This window comes from Rhinolophus ferrumequinum, chromosome 12 (genome assembly GCF_004115265.2).
Source record: "Rhinolophus ferrumequinum isolate MPI-CBG mRhiFer1 chromosome 12, mRhiFer1_v1.p, whole genome shotgun sequence".
NCBI lineage: Eukaryota > Metazoa > Chordata > Mammalia > Chiroptera > Rhinolophidae > Rhinolophus > Rhinolophus ferrumequinum.
This window is the reverse complement of record NC_046295.1, coordinates 21520631-21541189: the sequence shown is the minus strand read 5'-3', so window position 1 is coordinate 21541189 and position 20559 is coordinate 21520631. Positions and strand designations below refer to the sequence as shown.

Genomic DNA, 20559 nt, shown 5'->3' with positions numbered 1-20559 from the left:
TGTTCCCATCCTAGTTCCTGGTACCTATAGGTACCATGTTTCCCCGAAAATAAGACCAGGTCTTATATTAATTTTTGCTCCAAAACGTATGAGGGCTTATGTTCAGGGGATGTCATCCTGAAAAATCATGCTAGGGCTTGTTTTCTGGTTAGGTCTTATTTTGGGGGAAACAGGGTAATTAGTGTCTTTAGTTTCTGGTTTATCCTGCTTTTATTTCTTTTGTAGAAATATGCTGATACATGCATATTTTCTTTTTCCATTGTTTCATACACAAAAGGTTATATACAATATATTTTTCAACTTTGCTTCTCATTTAACAGTACAGTATATTCTGGGTATCATTACAGATCAACTCATAGAGCTTGTCATTCCTCTTTAAAGCTGTATAGTATCCTAGGTGTGAATATCACATAGTTTATTCAGACAGTTTTTTAAAATGTCAGCATTTAAGTTGTTTCCAGTATTTTGCAATCAGAAACAATGTTGTAGTGGATAATCATATGCACACATATTTTCCTAATGTTGGAGGTGTATATTTAGGGCAGATTCCTGGGAGTAAGATTGCTCACTAGTAAGGTCTAAAAACATTTCAGTAATTTTGTTAGATATTGTCAAATTCCCCTTCATAAGGGGTATATCAGTTTTCATGCTTACAACAAAGTATGAAAGAGCCTTTTTTCACAGCTTTGGCTAATACCCCTTGGTAACTTTTCTTTTTCAGTGTTTTTTCTAGTTTGGATGGGGAGAAACAATTATGTCAGTGACATGATTTTATCTAATTTATCCTGCTTATTAAATTGTAAATGGGTCATCAAGTAGCATTTCCTTTGTTTTCCCAACTCCATCTCTTTGGTCCAGTTTAGCTTGGAAAATAAAGTTACCGAATCAGGTTGCCTTTTTCTCTTACCTACTCAAACAACGGGACTTTATCTACATCAGTGGTTCTCTAAGTTTATAGGGCTTCAGAATACCTGTAGGGCTTGTTAAAGTGCAGACCAGTGGGTCCCACCCTCAGAGATTCGGATTCAGTAGGTCTGAAAGGGGCTAGATTTTTGCATTTCTACAATTCCATGTGATGTTGATGCCGCTGGTTTGGCGACCACACTTTGAGAACCTAGTCATAGTAATGGAATGGCTCATGGAGTCTTTCAGGGAAGTTGTTAGAGCTTATGGTTGACACTATATTTGAGTGATCGTATGGGACAGATGTCATCAGGTCCGTACTGCTGAAGAGACAAGATATGTAACAAACCTTTAAATCTTAGTACTGAAAGGCATAGCCTAGTCCATCTTTAAGTCATCTATTTATTGAGTCGTTCATTTATTCATCAGATTTCTTGGCTTCCTTTTCTGGGCAGTGCAAGGCCTTTTATTTTACATACTGAGAACTTTTATTTTAGAAAAGTTAATATATATTTCCTGAGATCCAACATTTAAAAAAACAAAAGCCCTTGACTCCAGGATCCTTTGAATTACTTTGACAGTTCTGTGCCTCTTTTTTTGCGCATAATTGACTTACTGTGGTGGAGCTGAGAGTTCAAGCTGAAATTTAATTTCACAAACTTACTAATGACCGTTATAACTGATAATGCCCTCTTGGTTGCCTTGAGATAATAATGCCTTTGGTTGAAACACCATTTCTTTAGGGATTTCTTGCCTCATAATAAGTGTTATTACCTTACTTACCTCATCAAAGACTGTACTATACCTTGACTGAAATGAAACTACGCCAATCAATTAATCCCATGTAAGTCAGGGTAGAACTGACCAGGGATGTCTAGTCTACTCACGAATGCCAGAGCCTAGTATGTCACAAGAGACCTCCTGAGAAACTGACTTTTACAACTTGATGTTTTATTTTGACACAAATCTACTCTTGCATGTAAAATAGTTATTTAAAGTTCCTTAAAATGTAGATACTGAATTTGCTTATGTTGTTGTTAAGGTGATACAAATTTCTGGTTTGGCAATAGTTAAAATTGGGAGCAGCGAAAGAAAAATTTGAGAAATCTTGGTTTCCAAGCAACTGAATGAACATCAGATCCCTGTACCACTAGCTTACTGTGAAGATGCCCGAATTGTAAATAATTGATTGAACAGAAAGTAAAACCACCATGATAGTCAGCAGAATTCTAAGCTCCTTGACATGAGCTCATTATGGTCAGGCTAGTGAACAGCTTGGCTAATTCTCTAAGAAAGGAGCCCAGATACAGTCTCTGGCATGTACATGGATTTTGAAAAGTAGTGGGACTTAAATAAGCATTTAGTTGTTGAATTTTGATTTAGTAAATGTGGGAATCCTGAGCGACAGCCCATCGGTAGGTGAATGAGCTGCCACGGAGCCTCGGACTCTCCCTCTGTCTCCCTCAAAACAGAGGACCTGTGGAGGGATTGTTTTTATGAAAGATGCAAAGAGTGATAAGCCTTACATTCATCAAACCCTTCAATAACGTTCACTTGTAATTCTCCCTTCGATATGGCTCTTTTCATTCTATAAGCTTTCCCTGGTTGATTTCATCTGTGGTCACAGTTCTAATTCTTGCACTTACACAGAAGACTTCTACATGTATGCCTCTAGCCTTATTCTCTTTCTTGAGAATTTAAACTTGTATGTTCTAATACACTCTTGGCATCTTGACTATTTCATTCATAGGTCAAACTCAAAATGTCCTACAAGGAATTTATCTTTTACATACCTGCCCCTCCAGAGAAGCCTGTGCTTGCTCTGCTGTGTCCTATCTGGGGTGATACCTGTGAATATTACTGAGCTCTTTGATTTCTCCTATTGCTCCTATATCCAGTCATTTGCCATGGCCTTCCGGTTCTGTCTCAGCTGGCCTCTCTGATAAGTCTACCTTCTCTTCTCTTCTTCGTTTAGTGACTCTCACTTTGATATTGACTGGTTCACCTGTCCCTGGACGTGGCCCTTTCAAGTTCATCTTCTATACTGCATCCATTGTCTGTTTAGAAACACAATTCTGACCACATCTCTCCCCCTTTAAACATGTGGATGATGTTTGATCACCAACAGGATAAAGTCCAAACTCCTTGGCTTGACCTAATAGTCCACCATGATCTCTTGTCTCCTTCTCCAGCTTGATGTCTTGCTGTTCTCCACACATACTTTAGGATGCAGCAATTCAGAACAGCTTTTAGTTCCCTGGAAACACCATGATGTTTCACCTGTGATTGTGCTGTTCTTTCATACTGATCTTTGTGCCCCTTTTAATTTTTTTGCTTTCAAAATTTTGCTCTGGCTCCTCTAGGATACCTTTATTTCTGTTGCTCATATACTCGTTACCATCTCGGATCATGTCTGTTTACTTTCTCTGAGGTCCCCATACGGCACCCTGTGTATATCTCTGTGGTAGAGTCTTGTCCACTTTATTGAATTCCTCCCTAAGATCCTGGAATGGAGGGTCTCTGTGTTACTTCTCTTTGTATCCCTGTGGCATAGTATGGCTCCTGAATTCTTGATGGATTCATTTATGCATTTGCTTATGAAGACATGCAGAATTAACTGCACAGTGGTAGCAGGGAGTGTCTTTGCCTTTTCGTGTTAGTGCCAGTGAGAATTGGTGACATATTTTTTGTATTTCTCTGGCTATCTATTGTTGTATACCCAAACACCCCAAAACTTACTGGCTTAAAACAACAAATATTTTATTTGTTCATGATTTTGTTAGAAAATCATAGACTCATAATTGGGCTTGGGCTCCGCTGGATACTTCTTATTTTGGTCTTTTCTGGGCTCCCTCATGTGTCTTCTTTCATCTGGTGGTTTAGCTGGAGCTGGAGGGTCTAGAATGTACTCACTCACATTTCTGGCAGTTTGTAGTCGGCTGTTATCTCTGACTCTCTCTCATCCTAAGGGAACTGGTCTAGGCTTCTGCACAAGGTGAACTCAGGGCTGCAAGAAAGTGAGGGCAGAAGATGCAGGCCCAAAAGTCACATGGTAGCAATTCCCTCACAGTTTTAGGTCAAAGTAAGTCAGAAGGCCAGCCTGGATCCAAGGGATGGGGAAATAGTTTCCAGTCTGGATGGTAGGAGCAGACGTGCCACAGTGAACGGGATGTTCATACAGGGATGGAAGGAATTGATGACTTTTTTTAACTATCAGCGTAGTGGTCCTCATTGGAACTGATTGGCTTCTCTACGTTTTGAGTTCTTTTTGTGCATTATTTGCAGTACTTCTGTGGTATTCATCTTAACTGCTTTAAATGTTGTAGGTCTTCCTTCTTTAGTAGGTCACCTTTTTCTTGCATTCAGGGAGAGCATCCCCCATAGTGCAGAGCAGATTTTTTTTTAATTTGGCAGGTTTTCATTAAATACCTATGGAGTGAATTATCTTTTTAAATTAACAGATATTTAAAATAACAGAAAAGTAAGAGAATACTATAATGCACAGCTATCTACCTACCACTCTGAACATCTTTTCTGAGATAGACATAGTGCCATGACCTGATAACTAAAATAATAGTTCCTGTTCAGTTGCATTGTAAGTTGTAAGCTTTTAACAACCATTTATGACCAACTTTCAAAGGGGAATGAATTCTAAGTGTCAAGCACCCAGCCTTGCAAATTCAGTTGAGTCATAATTTGAGGACTTCTTTTAAAGCCAAGGAAATAGACCTGCATGAGAATGTGTAATGCCACCCTACATCTGAAAAGAATGAGCTAATTGCAGAGTTCTTTAGGTATATAGAGGTTATTTTTTTCCCCTAGAGCTTCAAACTTCTTTGCTACTAGAGAGGGAAGAGGCGATGAAGGTGCTTTAAGGATGTGGACATGCTGTGGTTAGTGCTGCTATTTGTTGTCAGTAGTACCCTCCTGAAAACCCTAGGGCTCTTATGTGGCTATTGGACTTGCTTCGTGGATGACCAGTAAAACCCAGTAAAACTCCTCAGGTTTTTACTTGTGTGTTGGATTTGTTTCATGGATGGCTTTTTCCAGAGTGCTTTTTCCAGAGTGCGTGTATAACAAAGGCAGCTGGAGCATGGGAGAAGGCAAAAGGTCTGGTTAGAAGGGAGAGAAGTGCTTCCTAGCTTAGGGGCTGTGCACACTCAACAGGTCACTTTGCCCTGTGTTTTATCCGAAGAACAAATCCCTACCGTTAATCTCAATTCCTGATTTCAGGCTCTGGTATCTCCTTCTCTCTCTCTCTCTCTCCCTCTCTTTCTCTCTCTCTCTCTCATTTTCCCCCCTCCCAAATTTACTATAAAAATATTTAAGTATGTAGAATGGGGAGAATTATTTTCGCCAAAAATTTGAAAAGTATAGCATGGACCTCACTCCATTTCCTTCCTTAATACGTACGCATGCATCTCTAAAGCTGATATTTCCTGCGCAACTCAGTTTTGTCCTCTGAAAATGAGATTGATGATACCATCTGCATTGAGTAAATGAGATTTGTGGCTAAGAAGGTCTGTCCCATCAACAGGTGCGTCCCCATTTGCTTTCCATGTTGTCTCTAGTTCCTTTTTGTCCTTTTTTTTTCCATTTTTTCTATTTTTTTTTTTTTTTTTTTTTTTGTTCTTTTTTCAATTATTGTCCTGCCTCCTTTCCCTTCCCTCCCCCCCGTTTTCCATCCCGGGGTTCTCTTATTGACATCTTTACGTTACCCTCCTGTGTAAAAATCTTACTCATCTGTCGTGGTTCCTTCTCAAGAGATTAATGAAGCCACTGCAGCACCAGGCTGCTAGCGGGGTCACAGGCCTGTCCCCAAATGGAACCATTCAGAGAGGTCGTCCTTCCTTCCTCAATTACGCTACCAATCATTCCTGTGGATTCAGGGATTTCTGCCGGGGTGAGCACGATCGCTCTTTTGTGCTTAAGAACCCCATTTATATTTTGACTTGTTCTCTGTGAAGATTAGGAAGACAATTTTTTTTTTTCTGAAAAGATTTCTTAGCATAATCAGTATAGGATTGAAAGCCGTAGTCTAGGAACAGTTGAGTAACATGCCTTTAATATTACCAGTTGATGCTTATCTTTTTTTGTTCTCTTTTTTTCTTTGTTTCCATTGTGTTTCCTCTCTCCGACTTACCTGAAAAAATACAAGCACGTTTCTAAACCTACTAAGGCTTTCCTGTGACACACGCATGTGTCACCAGGAAGTCTGCTGGCTCTGAGTTTCGGAAATGTGATATCAAATGGGAAATAAGGTATGTTCCTCCTTTGTAAAACCCATTTGGTTTGAATGAATTCCAAGAGGTAGCATTTTAAACTTGAGTCCCAAGCTTTTCCCAAATACTTTTAGTTAGGAAGTTGACATGATATATGCACATTTGTGTATTTCAAGTTCCAGATCCTTTCATGTTATAAAATAAAACAACAACAACAACAAAACCTCATAAGAACAGGTTTCTGCTAGGATATAAAAGTTGGAAAGAGTATTGTCCTCCTGCTTACAACAGTAAAAAAACATCTAATTTACAAAATCACAACTTTTCTTGTATCCATTAGAGAATTTAAGTTGCTGAACAACCAACTAGACAGAAATCTAAGGAAAGTCTTGCTTTTCTGAGCTGCAGGCACAAATGGAAGACTTACAAGTGAGGGTAGAACAGACAGTGAGACAAACTTTCTGGCAAACCAGCTCCCCTTAAGCACAAGGTCATGCTAAAGCCATAATGAGCAGAGGATAACCATAGCAACGGCAAAACCCAAACCTAGCCCTCAGCTCCTGACGAGACTAAATCAACTCCCCACACGTAAGGCTGGCAAAGAAGGACACATTGCGTTTCCAGGCAGAAATTTACCTCAGTCTCTACTATTTGACACAAGATGTCTGGCTTTCAGCCAGAAATTACTGAGACACACAGAGAATATATATACACACACATATATATATATACACATATATATATGCACACACACAGATATGTATATATGTATATACATATATATGTATGTATATATGTATATACGTGTGTGTGTATAATATATTATATATATATATATTTTTTTTTTTTAAAAGATGGGGACAGAGGCTGCGTTGCCCAGTTCAGGTGGTAGTAGCAGCTTTGCTAGTGTGTGAGTGTTAGCCTTGTGCTACCTGTACTCACCTAAATTCATCTCTTCCAGTCTCAGTGTACTTGGAAAATTCGAATGCCTCTGAACCTGTTTGAAGTTGTTATGTTCATGAGTTGTCTACCTGCCTAATGGAAAGTGGTACCAAGGTTATCCAGTTCTGTCCATTAAGCTCACTTTTATGAGGACAATCAGCAGCACAACATGTTAGCATTTTTCTCCTAATTTTATAACCAGTAGAGTTGTCTTTGCAAAACATTTTTCTGTTGTATGTAGTATTTGATACAGCTTGCTTTGGTCAACAGTTGGAAAACTGCAGTTTGAGATGGACATTGGGTGAAAAGAGAATATTGGCTATAAGAGGAGAAGTAACATATTCCTCAGAAGGACCAGATAAATTATGTATAAGCAGAAGAAAAGGAAACTAAGATCCAGTGTTAAAATATAGCAGAGATCATGAGTACCTCTAATGCCCAGATCTGATTTCTAAAACCATTCTCCAATAAGAGGAATCAGGACACTTTGAAGACCTTAGAGAAACGGCTGATCTAGGACCAGGGCAAGAAACATAGAAGATGAGCCTTTTCCGGTAGTGCCAGAAAGGTAAGGAGAGATGTTGACCCTCTCCTCCAATAAACAAACACACATGTTGATGAGAATGTGTTAGAGAGGCATGGGAGTCAACTCAACCAGCTCTCAATCGCCAAACATGGAATAATTTGAGCAAAAAAAAAAAAAAATTAGTAGTATTAGATCATAACCCAATTTAAGTAAATATTCATGAGTCCATACTGATAAAGTAAATGATTGATAAATTAATAATTGGGTGGGGGGAGAGACAAATATCCTACACAAAAGAATTCCCAAATAATTTGTGTACTCCACCCAAAAGGAGCCGGAGCATAAGTCCTCACTCTTCAAGTGTGGGCTACTCAGAGACTTGCTACCAGAGACTACAAATATGAAAAGGGGATGTGGGCAAAAGGGAGAAACCTGATGAACACTACTCAAGTCAGGTGATCAAGTTTCACCATCAACACTAAGAATCAAGTTTCACATCAACACTAAGAAATCATAATGACAACATGCACCCTGGATGTGATCTGATGAAATGGCACTTTTACTTCTGTGGTACAGCCAGACGCTAGTCAAATCATGAAAAAGCATCACACAAATTCCAGTAGAAGGATGCTCCTACAACATACCAGATCAGTCAATCCTCCGAACTGTCAAGGTCATTAAAATCAAAGACAAGTCTGAGAACAGTTTACAGCTAAGAGGAGCCTCAGGGGACATAAAAACTAAAGTGGTAATATGGTATCCTGGATGGGATCATGGAAAACAAAAAGGCACTTGGTTAAAAAAGGAAGGAAATCTGAATAAACTATGTAAACTAATGATGTGTCAATATTGGTTCATTGGTTATAACAAATGGACCACAGTAATGTAAAGCGCTAGTAACAGGAAACACAAACATTTTGAAGCCCAGTGCACGTGGCCCTCCTTTAGAATACTCTCACCACCACCGCCTACAGGGCCCCGTGACCTGGCCCCTTCTCTCTTCAGTTCTGTGTCTTAGCATTTCCCTCCTTGAGCTGCTCCAGGTACAATGGCCTTGTTCCTTTTCCTTGAACATGTCAAGATTGTTCTTGACATAGATCCTTACATTGGCCATTGTCTCTGCCTGGAATTCTGTCCCTGGGGATCTTCACATTTTATTCTGGTCTTTTGGCAAATATCCCCTTGTTAGAAAGACCTTTCCTGACCATCCTCCATAAAATTGTGTCTCTTATAGTCTATAACCAGAAAACCTGCCTTCCTTTTCTTCATTGTACTCAGTCTTTCTTGAAATGGTTTATTTATCATTAAACTTTTCCATCCACTCCACTAGAACTTCGGACACATGGTATCAGGGGCATTTTGGGGCATGTTTACTCTCTGTCTGTAGCCAGCCCTTGGTACCCAGTAGGTAGGCACTGAGTACATATCGGGTGAATGAAAGAAGAATTCTGATCCTGCCTCCTTCCTTTTCACTTAAGGCTTCCACCCCATTCTCTATGCCTCTCATAGAAATTATTCTCTGCTGTGTATTACTGTTCTGTATGTTTAAGACCTTGCTTCCCTTCCAATGGCTACACTGCAGCAGTGTGTATCTCTGATTTATCGCTGTGCCCCCAAAGTATCAAGCTCGTTGCCTGAAAGGAAATTACTGCTGAATAGCTATTTATGAGATAAATATTTGTGTCTGCTTTGCATCTGTTATGTGACTGCTTTCAACATAGCCTAGTGATATGCCTTGGGCACTACAGAAAAGCTGGATACATCTGCTTTGCTTGGGCACCCATCCAGGCCTTACCTCCGTACACCATTCTGAACTTTTCCATGTTTCTGCTGCCTTGAATTTGACCTTTTTGACTTTATATTGGTTTATCCTGCATCATATGTCCTCTTTCGAATTGAAAACATTACTCTTCATTTTTGCTAAGGCCTTAGTGTAGAAATCCTGTAGGATGCTATCTCATCTTACTCAATAACTGTAGTTATGAGGCACCTAGCTCCTGTGGCCTGCTGAAGCCAGAACAGGTGTTAGGACACATTTCTGGGGAGGAAATTCAACACTGTGAATGTACGAGGTCAGACAATTAGGGACACAAACTCATCGTAGAAAAAGTGCTACATATCTCATTGCTGAATATCACTACAGTCACCTTCAAAGTACTCCTCTTGGGAAGCTATGCACCGATGCCAGAGCCTAGTCCACCCTTCAAAGCAGTTTTGGAACTCTTTTTCTGGAATGGCCTCAGAGCTGTCATCGTATTACCCTTGATGTCCTGAATGTCATCACAATGTCTTGCTTTCAATATCTTCAGGTAAAGAAAGAAGCCAGTGGGGGCCAGATCAGGTGAGGAGGGAAGGTGTTCCAACACAGTTATTTGTTTTCTGGCTAAAAACTCCCTCACAGACAGTGCAGTGGGAGCTGGTGCACTGTCATGATGCAAGAGCCATGAATCGTTGGCCAAAGGTTCAGGTTGTCTAACTTTTTCATGCAGCCTTTTCAGCACTTCCAAATAGTAAACTTGGTTAACTGTTTGTCCAGTTAGTACAAATTCATAATGAATAATCCCTCTGATATCAAAAAAAGGTTAGCCACATCATTGCATCAAGTTCTCAAACGTAATTGTCAGACCTCATATACAACATGTATAATGCGAGATGGACTCCCTTTTCCTGTGTATTAAGAATGACAGGCACAGTGCCACGGACTTGGGACACCTAGATGAATAAAATACAAAGACTTTGAAGAACTTATGCAAACAAGTGGTCCCCGTATGTGGATCCCTACACCTGTGTTCAGGAAGCTTCACTCGAGCGCTGTTGTCCACCTAGTAGAGCTTTGCCTGAATGAATTGTAGGCATAGTGATGAGCTAGCGGCAAACAGACTTCTGCATCGTGGCCTCCCACACTTGCCCACAGTGCTGGCAAATACACTTTTAAATAAGCTCCTCCTATGAAGGAAGGACATATTTTTCAGAGTGGAGACGTTCGCAGTAGTTCATCACAGAGCTTTAGCATACAAGTTACAGATAATGACGCATCTGCCCCTGCAGGTGCCACATGCGAGATTTCCTGCTTTTATGTTGGTAGCGTTGGTATTTTTGTTTTCATTTTATCTGCCAAGAAGGGACTATTTCTTTTTTAACTTTCCAAGAAACTGTGGCTAAAATGACAAACATTTCTGTGCATTTCTTTTCTCTAATTTGGGAAGAATTTCCCTAAGTACCCTCATTCTAGAGTTGCAGTAACCTTAAAAACTGTTTTTCATAATCTTAGGACCCAGAAGTTTTCCAGAACATTTCGTTCTGTGATCCTTTGAACTAACAGAGTCTCTGTAGTTAAAGCCATTTTTGTCTTTTAAGATTCTTTTTATGACTGATAAGAGTCAAGATTGGTTCAAATTAATTTTATAATTATGAAAAGCTGGTTCATAATGGCTTTTTTTTTTTTTTTTTTTTTTTTTTTTTAGGCAGGGAATTATGCTTGTGGCAAGACCCTGGATTCTGTTTAGCTAATTCCTTTTCTAGATGACTTCTTTATTGGAATGATTTCTTATTACCAATTTAGGGGCTCAGTTCTTAATTTCTCCTGGACCAGATTCTTTACGCAAAGTAGGAGATGGCAAATTTAACCTTTAAAACAAAGGATATTTCTTCTTTTGTATCTTTAGCAAAGAAACTAAACTTCGTTTTCTTTTGCCACATCTCTCATTTCTTCAAGTCTCATTTAATGACAAAACTATTTTCTTCTTCTGGCAACTTGTGGTGAAATAGATCTAGAGCTTAAAGAGTCTATTTATAATCTACCTTCTTTAAGACAAAATTGAAAGCTGTTCGTGTAGGCAAGTCAAAATAGGCATTTTCTGTCCTCACATCCCCAGTTTCCTCCCCAGGTACCTGACACGTCAGCTTTGGAATTTTATCTTCTAGGATTTATGAATACCCTTATTTGAGTACATAGGTTCAAAACTTTGAACTGCTGGCTGTCATTGTTCCGATTGATTGTGTGCACCGACTGGGCACTGATATGTGGAAGCTCTGATGATGAAGAAAGCGGAAATATAACTTGGGGCTGTGGAGTAATGTGTCTGGAGAAAGAATTGCTAGTGAGTATTCATAGGCAGCCTGACTACTCTAAGAAGATTTCAGTTATTCATTCAGCAGATATACCTTGAGCACCTACTGTGTGCTCAGTACTGTTCTGGATGCTGAGCATATGCAGTGAAGGAAACAAAGTCACTAGGCCTCTTGGAACTGATGCATCAGAGGAGGCGGTTTTGGGAAGAAGCTAGTTCCAGGAAGATGCCTTAAAATTCTTTATGGTGTGGCCTAAGATTCATACTGTTGTCCTTTCTTCCCTAGCAGTTTTGCAGCATGATGTTGTTTCCTGTATACACTCCATTGAATAGAACTATTTAATTGAACTCCATTGAATAGAACTGTTAATGCTCGTTGCCAGTGAAATTGTGTCTGGATATTTCTTCAGTTCTTTATTTTCTGTCCTTGTTGTTGCTTTTATAGATTTTTTATTACAGGTTTGACTCTTCCCTTTGAGAACTAAATGACCCTTTTATTCCTTCCAAACCCTAACTCCACTTGTATTTTACATTGTCAGTCAGAAAACAGTACCACCATTGTCAATCAAAACATTAGAAAGATGTGTTTTATTTACCTATTTAGAATTTTTTGAGCAGATAATATAAAATTGGTAATTAATACACTGCTTAGAAAAATGTAAGGACTTAGTAAATTTCTTAACGTTTTTGGGTCAGTACTCTATAAATGAGTCCTATATGATTGGTTTTCCTTAGAGTTTACATTTGTTCTTTAATTGATTTGCATATGATTCCTACATGTAAATCTAAAAGCACTTAGTTTACTGAATATATGAAATGTGATTGGATTTTTAAAAATTTGTAAGTGAGCTGAGTTGCTTTCTCCATAATTTGCTGTTCTTGCTTTCAGACAAATATTGATAGGATTTGCAATTACAGATTTTATACTAACAGAGATGGCATTTTATAAAAAAAAAAGTTTGTGTTATGCCAGTAACAAAATGGATTGTAGATTTCCTCGTTCTTGACTGTTACTGAGACTTTTTTTTTCCTGGAGCATTGTTCTTTACCTTGTCAGTATTTGATTTTGACTTTAAAATTAATGATTTTAAATGCCTTTGACAGAAGTACTACATATTTCATATAAACTGCTTGATATTCTTTGAGGGTACATCTTGAAGAGTTGTTTATTTCATCCATCAGAAGAAATAGCCCTGTGATATATTTATCAAAATTACAAGCACAATCAATTTCCGAGAATTTATTTCTGGGGCATACTTACTTATATGTGAAGTAACATGTGCAAAGTTACATTTTTGAAATGGCAAAGTATTTTAAAGAGATATCAGTGCATGTGAATAGGGATAATTAACGATAGTACATCCATAATGGAGTACTGAGCCAGTGGTAAAAGGCAGGGGGGGTTGTTATATTTTGATACAGAGGAAAGGTTCAGAACACTCATAACTTTTATGTAAGAAAACACGGTGGTGTGTACTGATATTTTTATTTGCTTATTTTGCCTAAAGAAAACTTGGGAGGATATCCAATAAACCAAAAACTGTGGTTGCTTATAAATATTAGGTGGGGAAAAGTATGACAGTTAAAGGCAGAGATGGATAGGGCATTTTTTCAATGTATACTTTTGTACGTTTTCCCTTTCTATGGACTTTATTTGTTTAGAGCAGTTTTAGGTTCACAATAAAATTGAGCCAAAAGTACAGATAGTTCCCATATATCCCCTGCCCCGCCCCCCACAGCATCTCCATGTTCAGCATCTCCCATGTTCAGCATCTCCTGTCAGAGGGGTACACTTGTTATCAGTGATGAGTCTACATTAACACGTTACAATCACTAAAGTCCATAGTTACATTACAGTTCACTCTTGGTGGTGTACAGCCTATCGGTTTAGACAAATGTATAATGCCATTTATCCATAATTATGGCATCATACAGAGTATTTCCACTGTCCTAAAAATCCTCTGTGCTCTGTGTATTCATCCATCCTCACCCCACCCCAACCTCTCACAACCACTAATCTTTTTATTGTCTCCATAGTTTTGCCTTTTCTAGATTGTCATATAGTTGGAATCACACAGTATGTAGCCTTTTCCAGTTGGCTTCTGTCATTTACCAATAAGCATTGAAGTTTGATCCATGTCTTTTCATGGCTTCTTAGCTCTATTCTTTTTGTTGCTGAATATTTTATAGTCTGGATGTACCTACTGAAGGGCATCGTGGTCACTTCCAAGTTTGAGCAATTATGAATAAAGCTGCTGTAAACATTCGTATGCAGGTCTTTCTGTGGACATGTTATCACCTCCTTTGGGTAAATATCAAGTGCAATTGCTCGATTGTATGGTAAAAGTATGGTTAATATTGTTAGAAACTGCCAAGCTCATCCAAAGTCGCTTTACCATTTTGCACTACCACCAGCAATGAATGAGATTCCTGGGGCTCTATCCTATCCAGCATTTAGTGTTGTCAGTGCTTTGGATTTGGACCATCCTAATAGGTTTGTAGTGGTTGGTATCTCATTGATGTTCTAATTTGTATTTCCCTGATGACATTATGTGGAGCATCTTTTCATATGCTTATTTGGTATCTATATATCTTCTTTGGTGAGGTGTCTGTTAGCATCTTTGGCCCATTTTTTAATCAGGATTTTTGTTTCCTTTTGATTGAGTTTTGAGAGTTCCTTGTATATTTTGGATAACAGTCATTTATCAGTGTGTCTTTTGCAAACATTTTCTCCCAGTCTGTGGCTTGTCTCTCATTTTCTTGATAGTGTCTTTTGTAGAGCAGAAAAATTTAATTTTAATGAAATTCAGCTAATCAGGTCTTTCATTAATCTTGCCTTTGGTATTGTATCTAAAAAGTCATCTATGTTTTTTCCTGTGTCATTTTCTAGGAGTTTGATCATTTTGTGTTTTACATTCAGGTCTTTTATCCTTTTTGAGTTACTTTTTGGGAAGGGGGTAATGTCTGTACTTCAGTTTTTACATGTGGATGTCCAGTTGTTTCATCATCCTTTGTTGAAAGGACCTTCTTTTCTCCATTGTGTTGTCTTTTCTCCTTTGTCAGAGATAGCTGACTTTACTAATGTGGCTCTGTTTCTGCTTTCTAGGAGTTGCCATTGCTTCGGTATGAAATGGGGAGAGAGATGTTTTTGTTTTTATTTTGTTTGGCACATGTGAATAGTGTAAAGGCTCTTCAAAGAAACAAAAAGAAAAACTGCTTGTTATTTTTATCATTCTGTACAAGAGTTTTTCCACACACATACAAAAGGACAGCAAAATTGCCCCCTGGAAATTTATAATTTTCTCTCTAGATAAAATTATTTTGCAACAATGGAATTGAAGTTACCGAGAACTTGATGCATTACCTGCTGGGTGAAAGAAACAGGCACTGAGTAGAATGCATGGAAAACTTATTGCTAGGAGAGGGGTCTTATTTTGCTCTCAGGATAGGCTCTGAACATTAGTATACTTGGAATAATATTAACTACCTGTACCTTGGCTGGAATTTTTATAGTAATAATTTAATTTCTGTTGGTAGAAGAGTTTATTGTTGAATGTATAATGGAAATTTAGGAAGCTTATTGGTGATCTGAATTTATATGAAGTATATGCTAGATTTTATTTCACTACTTTTTCCTATACCTACTCTTTCTCAAGATTTTCACTGGCAATGGGTCTTTTTGCTAGAAGGAGACTTTCATATTATTCAGAAAATAAAAACCCTGGTAAGGAAATTGGAGACAGAAGCAGATCTTAGAATGTACCTAGAGTCTGTTGCTGACTGCCTATTTTTATGCTAATACGAAAACATTAGTTCTTTTTCTCTGGGAGATTTCTGGTTTTTTAAAAAAGCAACTATTGTTTTTTTCGTTTGTTTTGTTTTTTTTTTTTAATACTATAGTCCTGTATTTGCCATGTACTAGGCATGCTATGTCTCCACCAGTTTAACAGTATTGACTATCATTTAGCCTTCAGAATTCAACTTATAAAATGTCACTTTTTTTCTCTCTGTCAACTGAGATGGTATAGCTGAAGCCAGGAGAGGAAGCAGCAATTATTTGAGAGTGTAAATATTATAAGGATGTGATAGGTGGAAATGAAGATATCCACCTCTAGATAAAGTGAGAGTAGTTTTTCTAGATTTTTGTGTGCCAGTAAAATGGGGATGGTGATTTCCCTAAGGTGTTGCTCTGAAATATTAAAATAATTGGGTTAAACACCAAATGTCACACTCATAGAGCCTACTAAAATTTTTGCAAATTAGGGGTTACATACTGGAGTAGGGGAGGCAGCACTTCAGTGGTATTTTTCACAGCAATCATGATGTTGAATTTTAAGGAAATCCAATAAAAATTATAAAATGCTATAAAATGAATAAATAATAGGAAAACATAGAAAAATAGCTAGAGATCATTACAGGGGAAAGAGTCACTGCAAAAACTACTAGAGGGAATACAGAGGAAGAAAATAATTAGAAGATGGAGGATTAATAAGAAATGTCATCCTATTTTTTTTTTATGGCTTTCTTCAGTGGGTGAAAATTCTGGAATGTTCAATAGTATCTCTTAGCTCAGTATCTTACCAAGGTGTTTTCATTTTCTAAAAATGAAATGCAACCCCTCTGCCTTCTGAGGATGACAAGCACATGATGAAGGTTGGGAGAGGAATTCAGGGACCCCATGAACTTGTTTCTGCTTTATACACAGTAGATTAGATGCCTGAGGTGTCAGCAAATATTGGAGATTTGTATTTCTAAAAGGCTGGAAACTTCACCTACCTCCTCTCCTCTGCACACACAAGGAGTAACTGAATTGTTTTCAGTGAGTCAATAAGGTTTTTGTTGTCACATAACCTCAGTGAAATGCGATTGCTTGGGTCTCACTGTACTCCTGCAGATGGAAACTTTCTGTAACCAGGAGGTATCTGAACTCCCTGGGTGCTCGCCTGGAGTCCTCTGACCTTCTCTGCAAAAAGCTCTTTCTGTCTTGATACTCCAATGGTAGTGGTGGGTCGGATGACAGTTACATAATCACAGTCTCTTTTGCAGTCCTGTTGGCCTTTATGTGGAGAGTTGGGAGTGGATTTCTTCTTGGCAGAAATAAGCAAAGGAAAAGCTCTAGCTCTCCAGATTTTTTTTTTGTTTCAAATAGAAACATGAAAATAAATCATGATGGCTCTGAAACTGGAGCATGGTATTTTATCAGAAGGAATTGGTAAAGAGTATCAGGGTCATTTCTTAGATCCGATCTTAGTAAGTAATAGAGGCCTTTTTGTGTGATGCTGCATTTTGAAAAGGTATCTTGACATATTGGGGGGCGGGAAAAAACACTAGACCAGGAGTAGGTAGGCATCCTAGGTCTGGTGCTGTTGTGCTGCTACAAGTCACGTGACTTCTTCCTGCCTTTCTAATCCCTTCGCTGAAGGCACTCTGTTGTCCCCAAGTCCCTGTCAGTTCTGAAACTTGTTGTTCTGAGTAGGGCAGCATGAGGATTTGGGGAAGCCCACATTACTGAAATTAAGAAGACACTCTTTTTTTTTTTAAACAGGATATCTTTTAAACCCTGGCTTTATTATTCAAAGAGGGATATTTAAACTACAAATTACTGTCACATTTGTATTTTGTAACAATGATTTCATTATTGAGCCCTGAAGCTAAGGGCCTCTATGAAGAAAACAGTTGGGTAAATAAAACCAAAGAGAGAGTATGCTTGCATATATTATGGCGGAAAAGTTAAGTAGATGATGCAATGAAATTGACCTCTACACATCTTTGCACAGTATCTCTGTGACCCTCCTACTTTCCTTCACTTTCTTAACTTGAGCTCATTTTAAGGTGATTTTGAGACTGAACACAGAAACCTCAGTGCCTCTTACAGATATAACAGTTGATTTTTTAGAAGAAGGAGTGCACCACTAGGTGAATGGACCAAGTCCAGTGTTGGAAGTTTGATGCCATCACAGGCTGACAGTTCCTCCTCCTAAAGGGTCAGCTACACCATACACTTACTAGAGAGGCCACGAGGGATGTGGAAACTGGGATGTGGACACTCAGGGATGGGCAGATATATTGCTAACAGCTGTACAGACAATCTGTTGTCTTCCATTTTCGCTGCTGACTTTACACTTTCAGCTCGGGATCATTCTCAAATAAATTTCTGTATAAGCTGTAATCAGAGTAGTAGCCAGTCCCAGCTCTTGTGTTTATAACATAACTGAAGGAATTCAAAGCAACATTTTTAGTCATCTGGCATGAACAAGTCCGCTATGAGCAGCTTCATTGGAAATCCTTTGCTGTGTAATTTCTGCTAGTGACTTCATCAAGGAAACCCCATCATTGCCTCCCAAATAGCCTGTTAGACGACTGAGCTTGGAATGGACCAAGGAGATTTCAGATATCCTACAATTTTGTAGCTACAGAAACTGCGAGGAATGTAACCCAGTCTTCTAACTACATGGCTTGAATCGCTTCTCTTACATTCTTCTTGTCTTCTCATTTGCTCTATTGCCGTGATGCTGGTTGAAAGGAAAAAGTAGTACCAGGTTGGCCTTGAATCTCCAGGATTTGGAAGTGGCCTATTAGGGTTTGAAAGGCATATCCACTCTGTGTTCTGTCTGTGTTCTTATTCTCATTCACTCCTAATCTTACCCAGCAGCTGGTCTTGTAGGATTCTCTTGTCAGCCTTAAATGTAATTGACCAGGTACTCTCTAGAAGATTCTGTAAGAATTTAAAGATGAATATTGTGTACTGTAATAGACTCCTGAATAGGAAGACTTGGAGACATGGACTCAACTCCAGATACAGCTACTCACTTAGGGCTTTGGTCAATAATACCTTAACCTCTCTCAGTTTCTGTTATTTTGTCTAAAACATGCTGTCTTCTGACTCATGAACCGATCTATGTAAGCCACATTGTCAATAATAGTTGCTCTTAACATCAGCTTTGGAGGTTTCCAGATCTGCTGTAAGTTCTGAAATATATAAATACATGAGCTTCTTTGTATCCAGTGGCCCCAGGAATATAAAATGGAGCTGGTGGAATTTTCGAACTTTGTTTAAACCAGCCTGTTTTGGGCTCATACAGAGATGGAATTGGGTGCAAAGGCACCTCATCCCTGTGTTCTATACCCTGTTACCTTTTATGCTGGAGGGAGAAGCAAAGACCTTGTCATTAACCATTATTAGGACAGCTGACAATATTTATAGGGTGACATGGAGACATGTCTGTTGGGAAAGCAGTGTCATTGAAGAGCTTGACGGTGTATAGTTCTATGAGAATAATAAGAGAAAAGACTCTCATACTCACAGTTGTGGTGTGTGTGTGTGTGTGTGTGTGTGTGTGAGACAGAGAGAGAGAGAGAGAGAGAATAGAATAAGTATCTGGAAAGTCCTAGTGAATAGGTAAGAACCAGCAGAAAGTTCTTGGAAGTTTTTTTGTTTTTTAATCTGTGAAAATATGTTCATATTGGAATGGTTCTGAATCCCTGACTTTACATAAAGGAAATAGGACATAGTATCAAGAGATAATATTTCATTTCAAAGTTGATACGTAATAAATAACAGAGAGAAGAGAAGGACATAAAATATTAAAATGATGCTGGGCAGGTCAGTTAGCAAACTCTCTGGCTTGGTTTCCACATATGTAGAGGAGCTGGACTAAATTGTCCTTCAAGCTCCTGTTCTGTGTAGGTCACAAGTACAATGAAAGATGTTTTTGACCTTGATGGGAAGTTAGATGTTTTATCGTTTTTTCCTTTCAGTTTTTATTCTTTTCCTAAAGGTATATTATATGCAAATTAAAAAAAAAAAGAAAAGAAAAAAAAATCAATATAGAATGGCATGGAGGGAAAAAAGCCAAAATTTCCTGAAATATTTCCATATATATAACTGTAACTGATTCACTGTCAATCATTTGGTGAAGATATTATTAAGTTCTGTGCAACCAGCAGGAACTGTTTCACATTCAAGGTGAAGGAAACAAGTGGTTACATCTCATATTTCTCCAAACTAAATTAAAATTAACTGAAATGCGTACTTGCCAGATTGACAGGAATTTCAGTATCACTCTCCAGGGATATCTTCTTCTGTCTCCCCCACCCCAAGTTTACACAGTCCAAAGAGGAAATTCACTGAGAGCAGCTTTCAAGCAGGAGGAGCCTTAGTGTTTATCTGTCTCCTGCTGCTGTCCTGTCCCTTTGCCTTCCTGCGTGCTGACCACGTAGCTGTCTGTCAGTACTTGCCTATGTTGCTCTGGTTCCTCCTGAGCTTAAGCTCCTAGCAGAGCACACCTGGCTCTTTGAACAAGGGCAGCTCACCTGGTGACTCATCCATTTGTTCTGTAACATAGAATTTCACTGATGATATATGTGCCAGTTATCTAATGGTGAACATGTAGGCCATTTTCAGTATTAATTATAATTATGTCACGATGAACACTCTATTCAATTGTTTCTTTAGACTTAACACCCAGGAGTCATGTTGCTGGATCGGAAGATATACCTATTAAATTTGACCCATATAGCAAATTTGCCTTCTAGCATAGATGCACCAATTTACATTCCCAGCAAGAATGCATGACAGTACCCTGCTTTATCACACTTACTGGTGATCTCTGTGAAAGAAGAAAATAGTCTGGCTACTGCAGTCTCTGAAGGGGAACATATGGCCACACACACAGGCAAAATTATCTTTGGAGAACTCCAGTTCCTGTGTGTGTTCAGGACCCATCTGTTAAGGATTTATTATTTTCTTGTGAGTCTTTCTTTTCTTTCTTTCTTTCTTTTTTTTTTTTTTAAGATAAGTTTTATTTTGAAATGGTTGTATCAACCCACTTGGATTCAGAGGCTATTTTATCTCATGTTCTCTCACCATATTTGAAGTACCCAGATTTTTCTGAGC

The 20559-nt window shown here is 38.5% G+C and overlaps 1 protein-coding gene across 2 annotated transcripts in view; it reads left to right on the top strand.

The window, feature by feature from the left end:
• SH3GL2 (SH3 domain containing GRB2 like 2, endophilin A1) overlaps nucleotides 1-20559 on the top strand; it is a 196639-nt gene that overhangs the window by 81843 nt on the left and 94237 nt on the right. Inside the window, exon 1 of one of the 2 annotated variants that reach the window (XM_033123675.1) lies at nucleotides 6138-6164. The exons of the other annotated variant lie outside the window; for it this stretch is intronic. Coding sequence (XP_032979566.1) covers nucleotides 6153-6164 — 12 coding nt within the window. The 5' untranslated portion in view covers nucleotides 6138-6152. Of the gene's footprint in view, nucleotides 1-6137; nucleotides 6165-20559 lie in introns of those variants that run through there. 2 annotated transcript variants of the gene reach the window in all.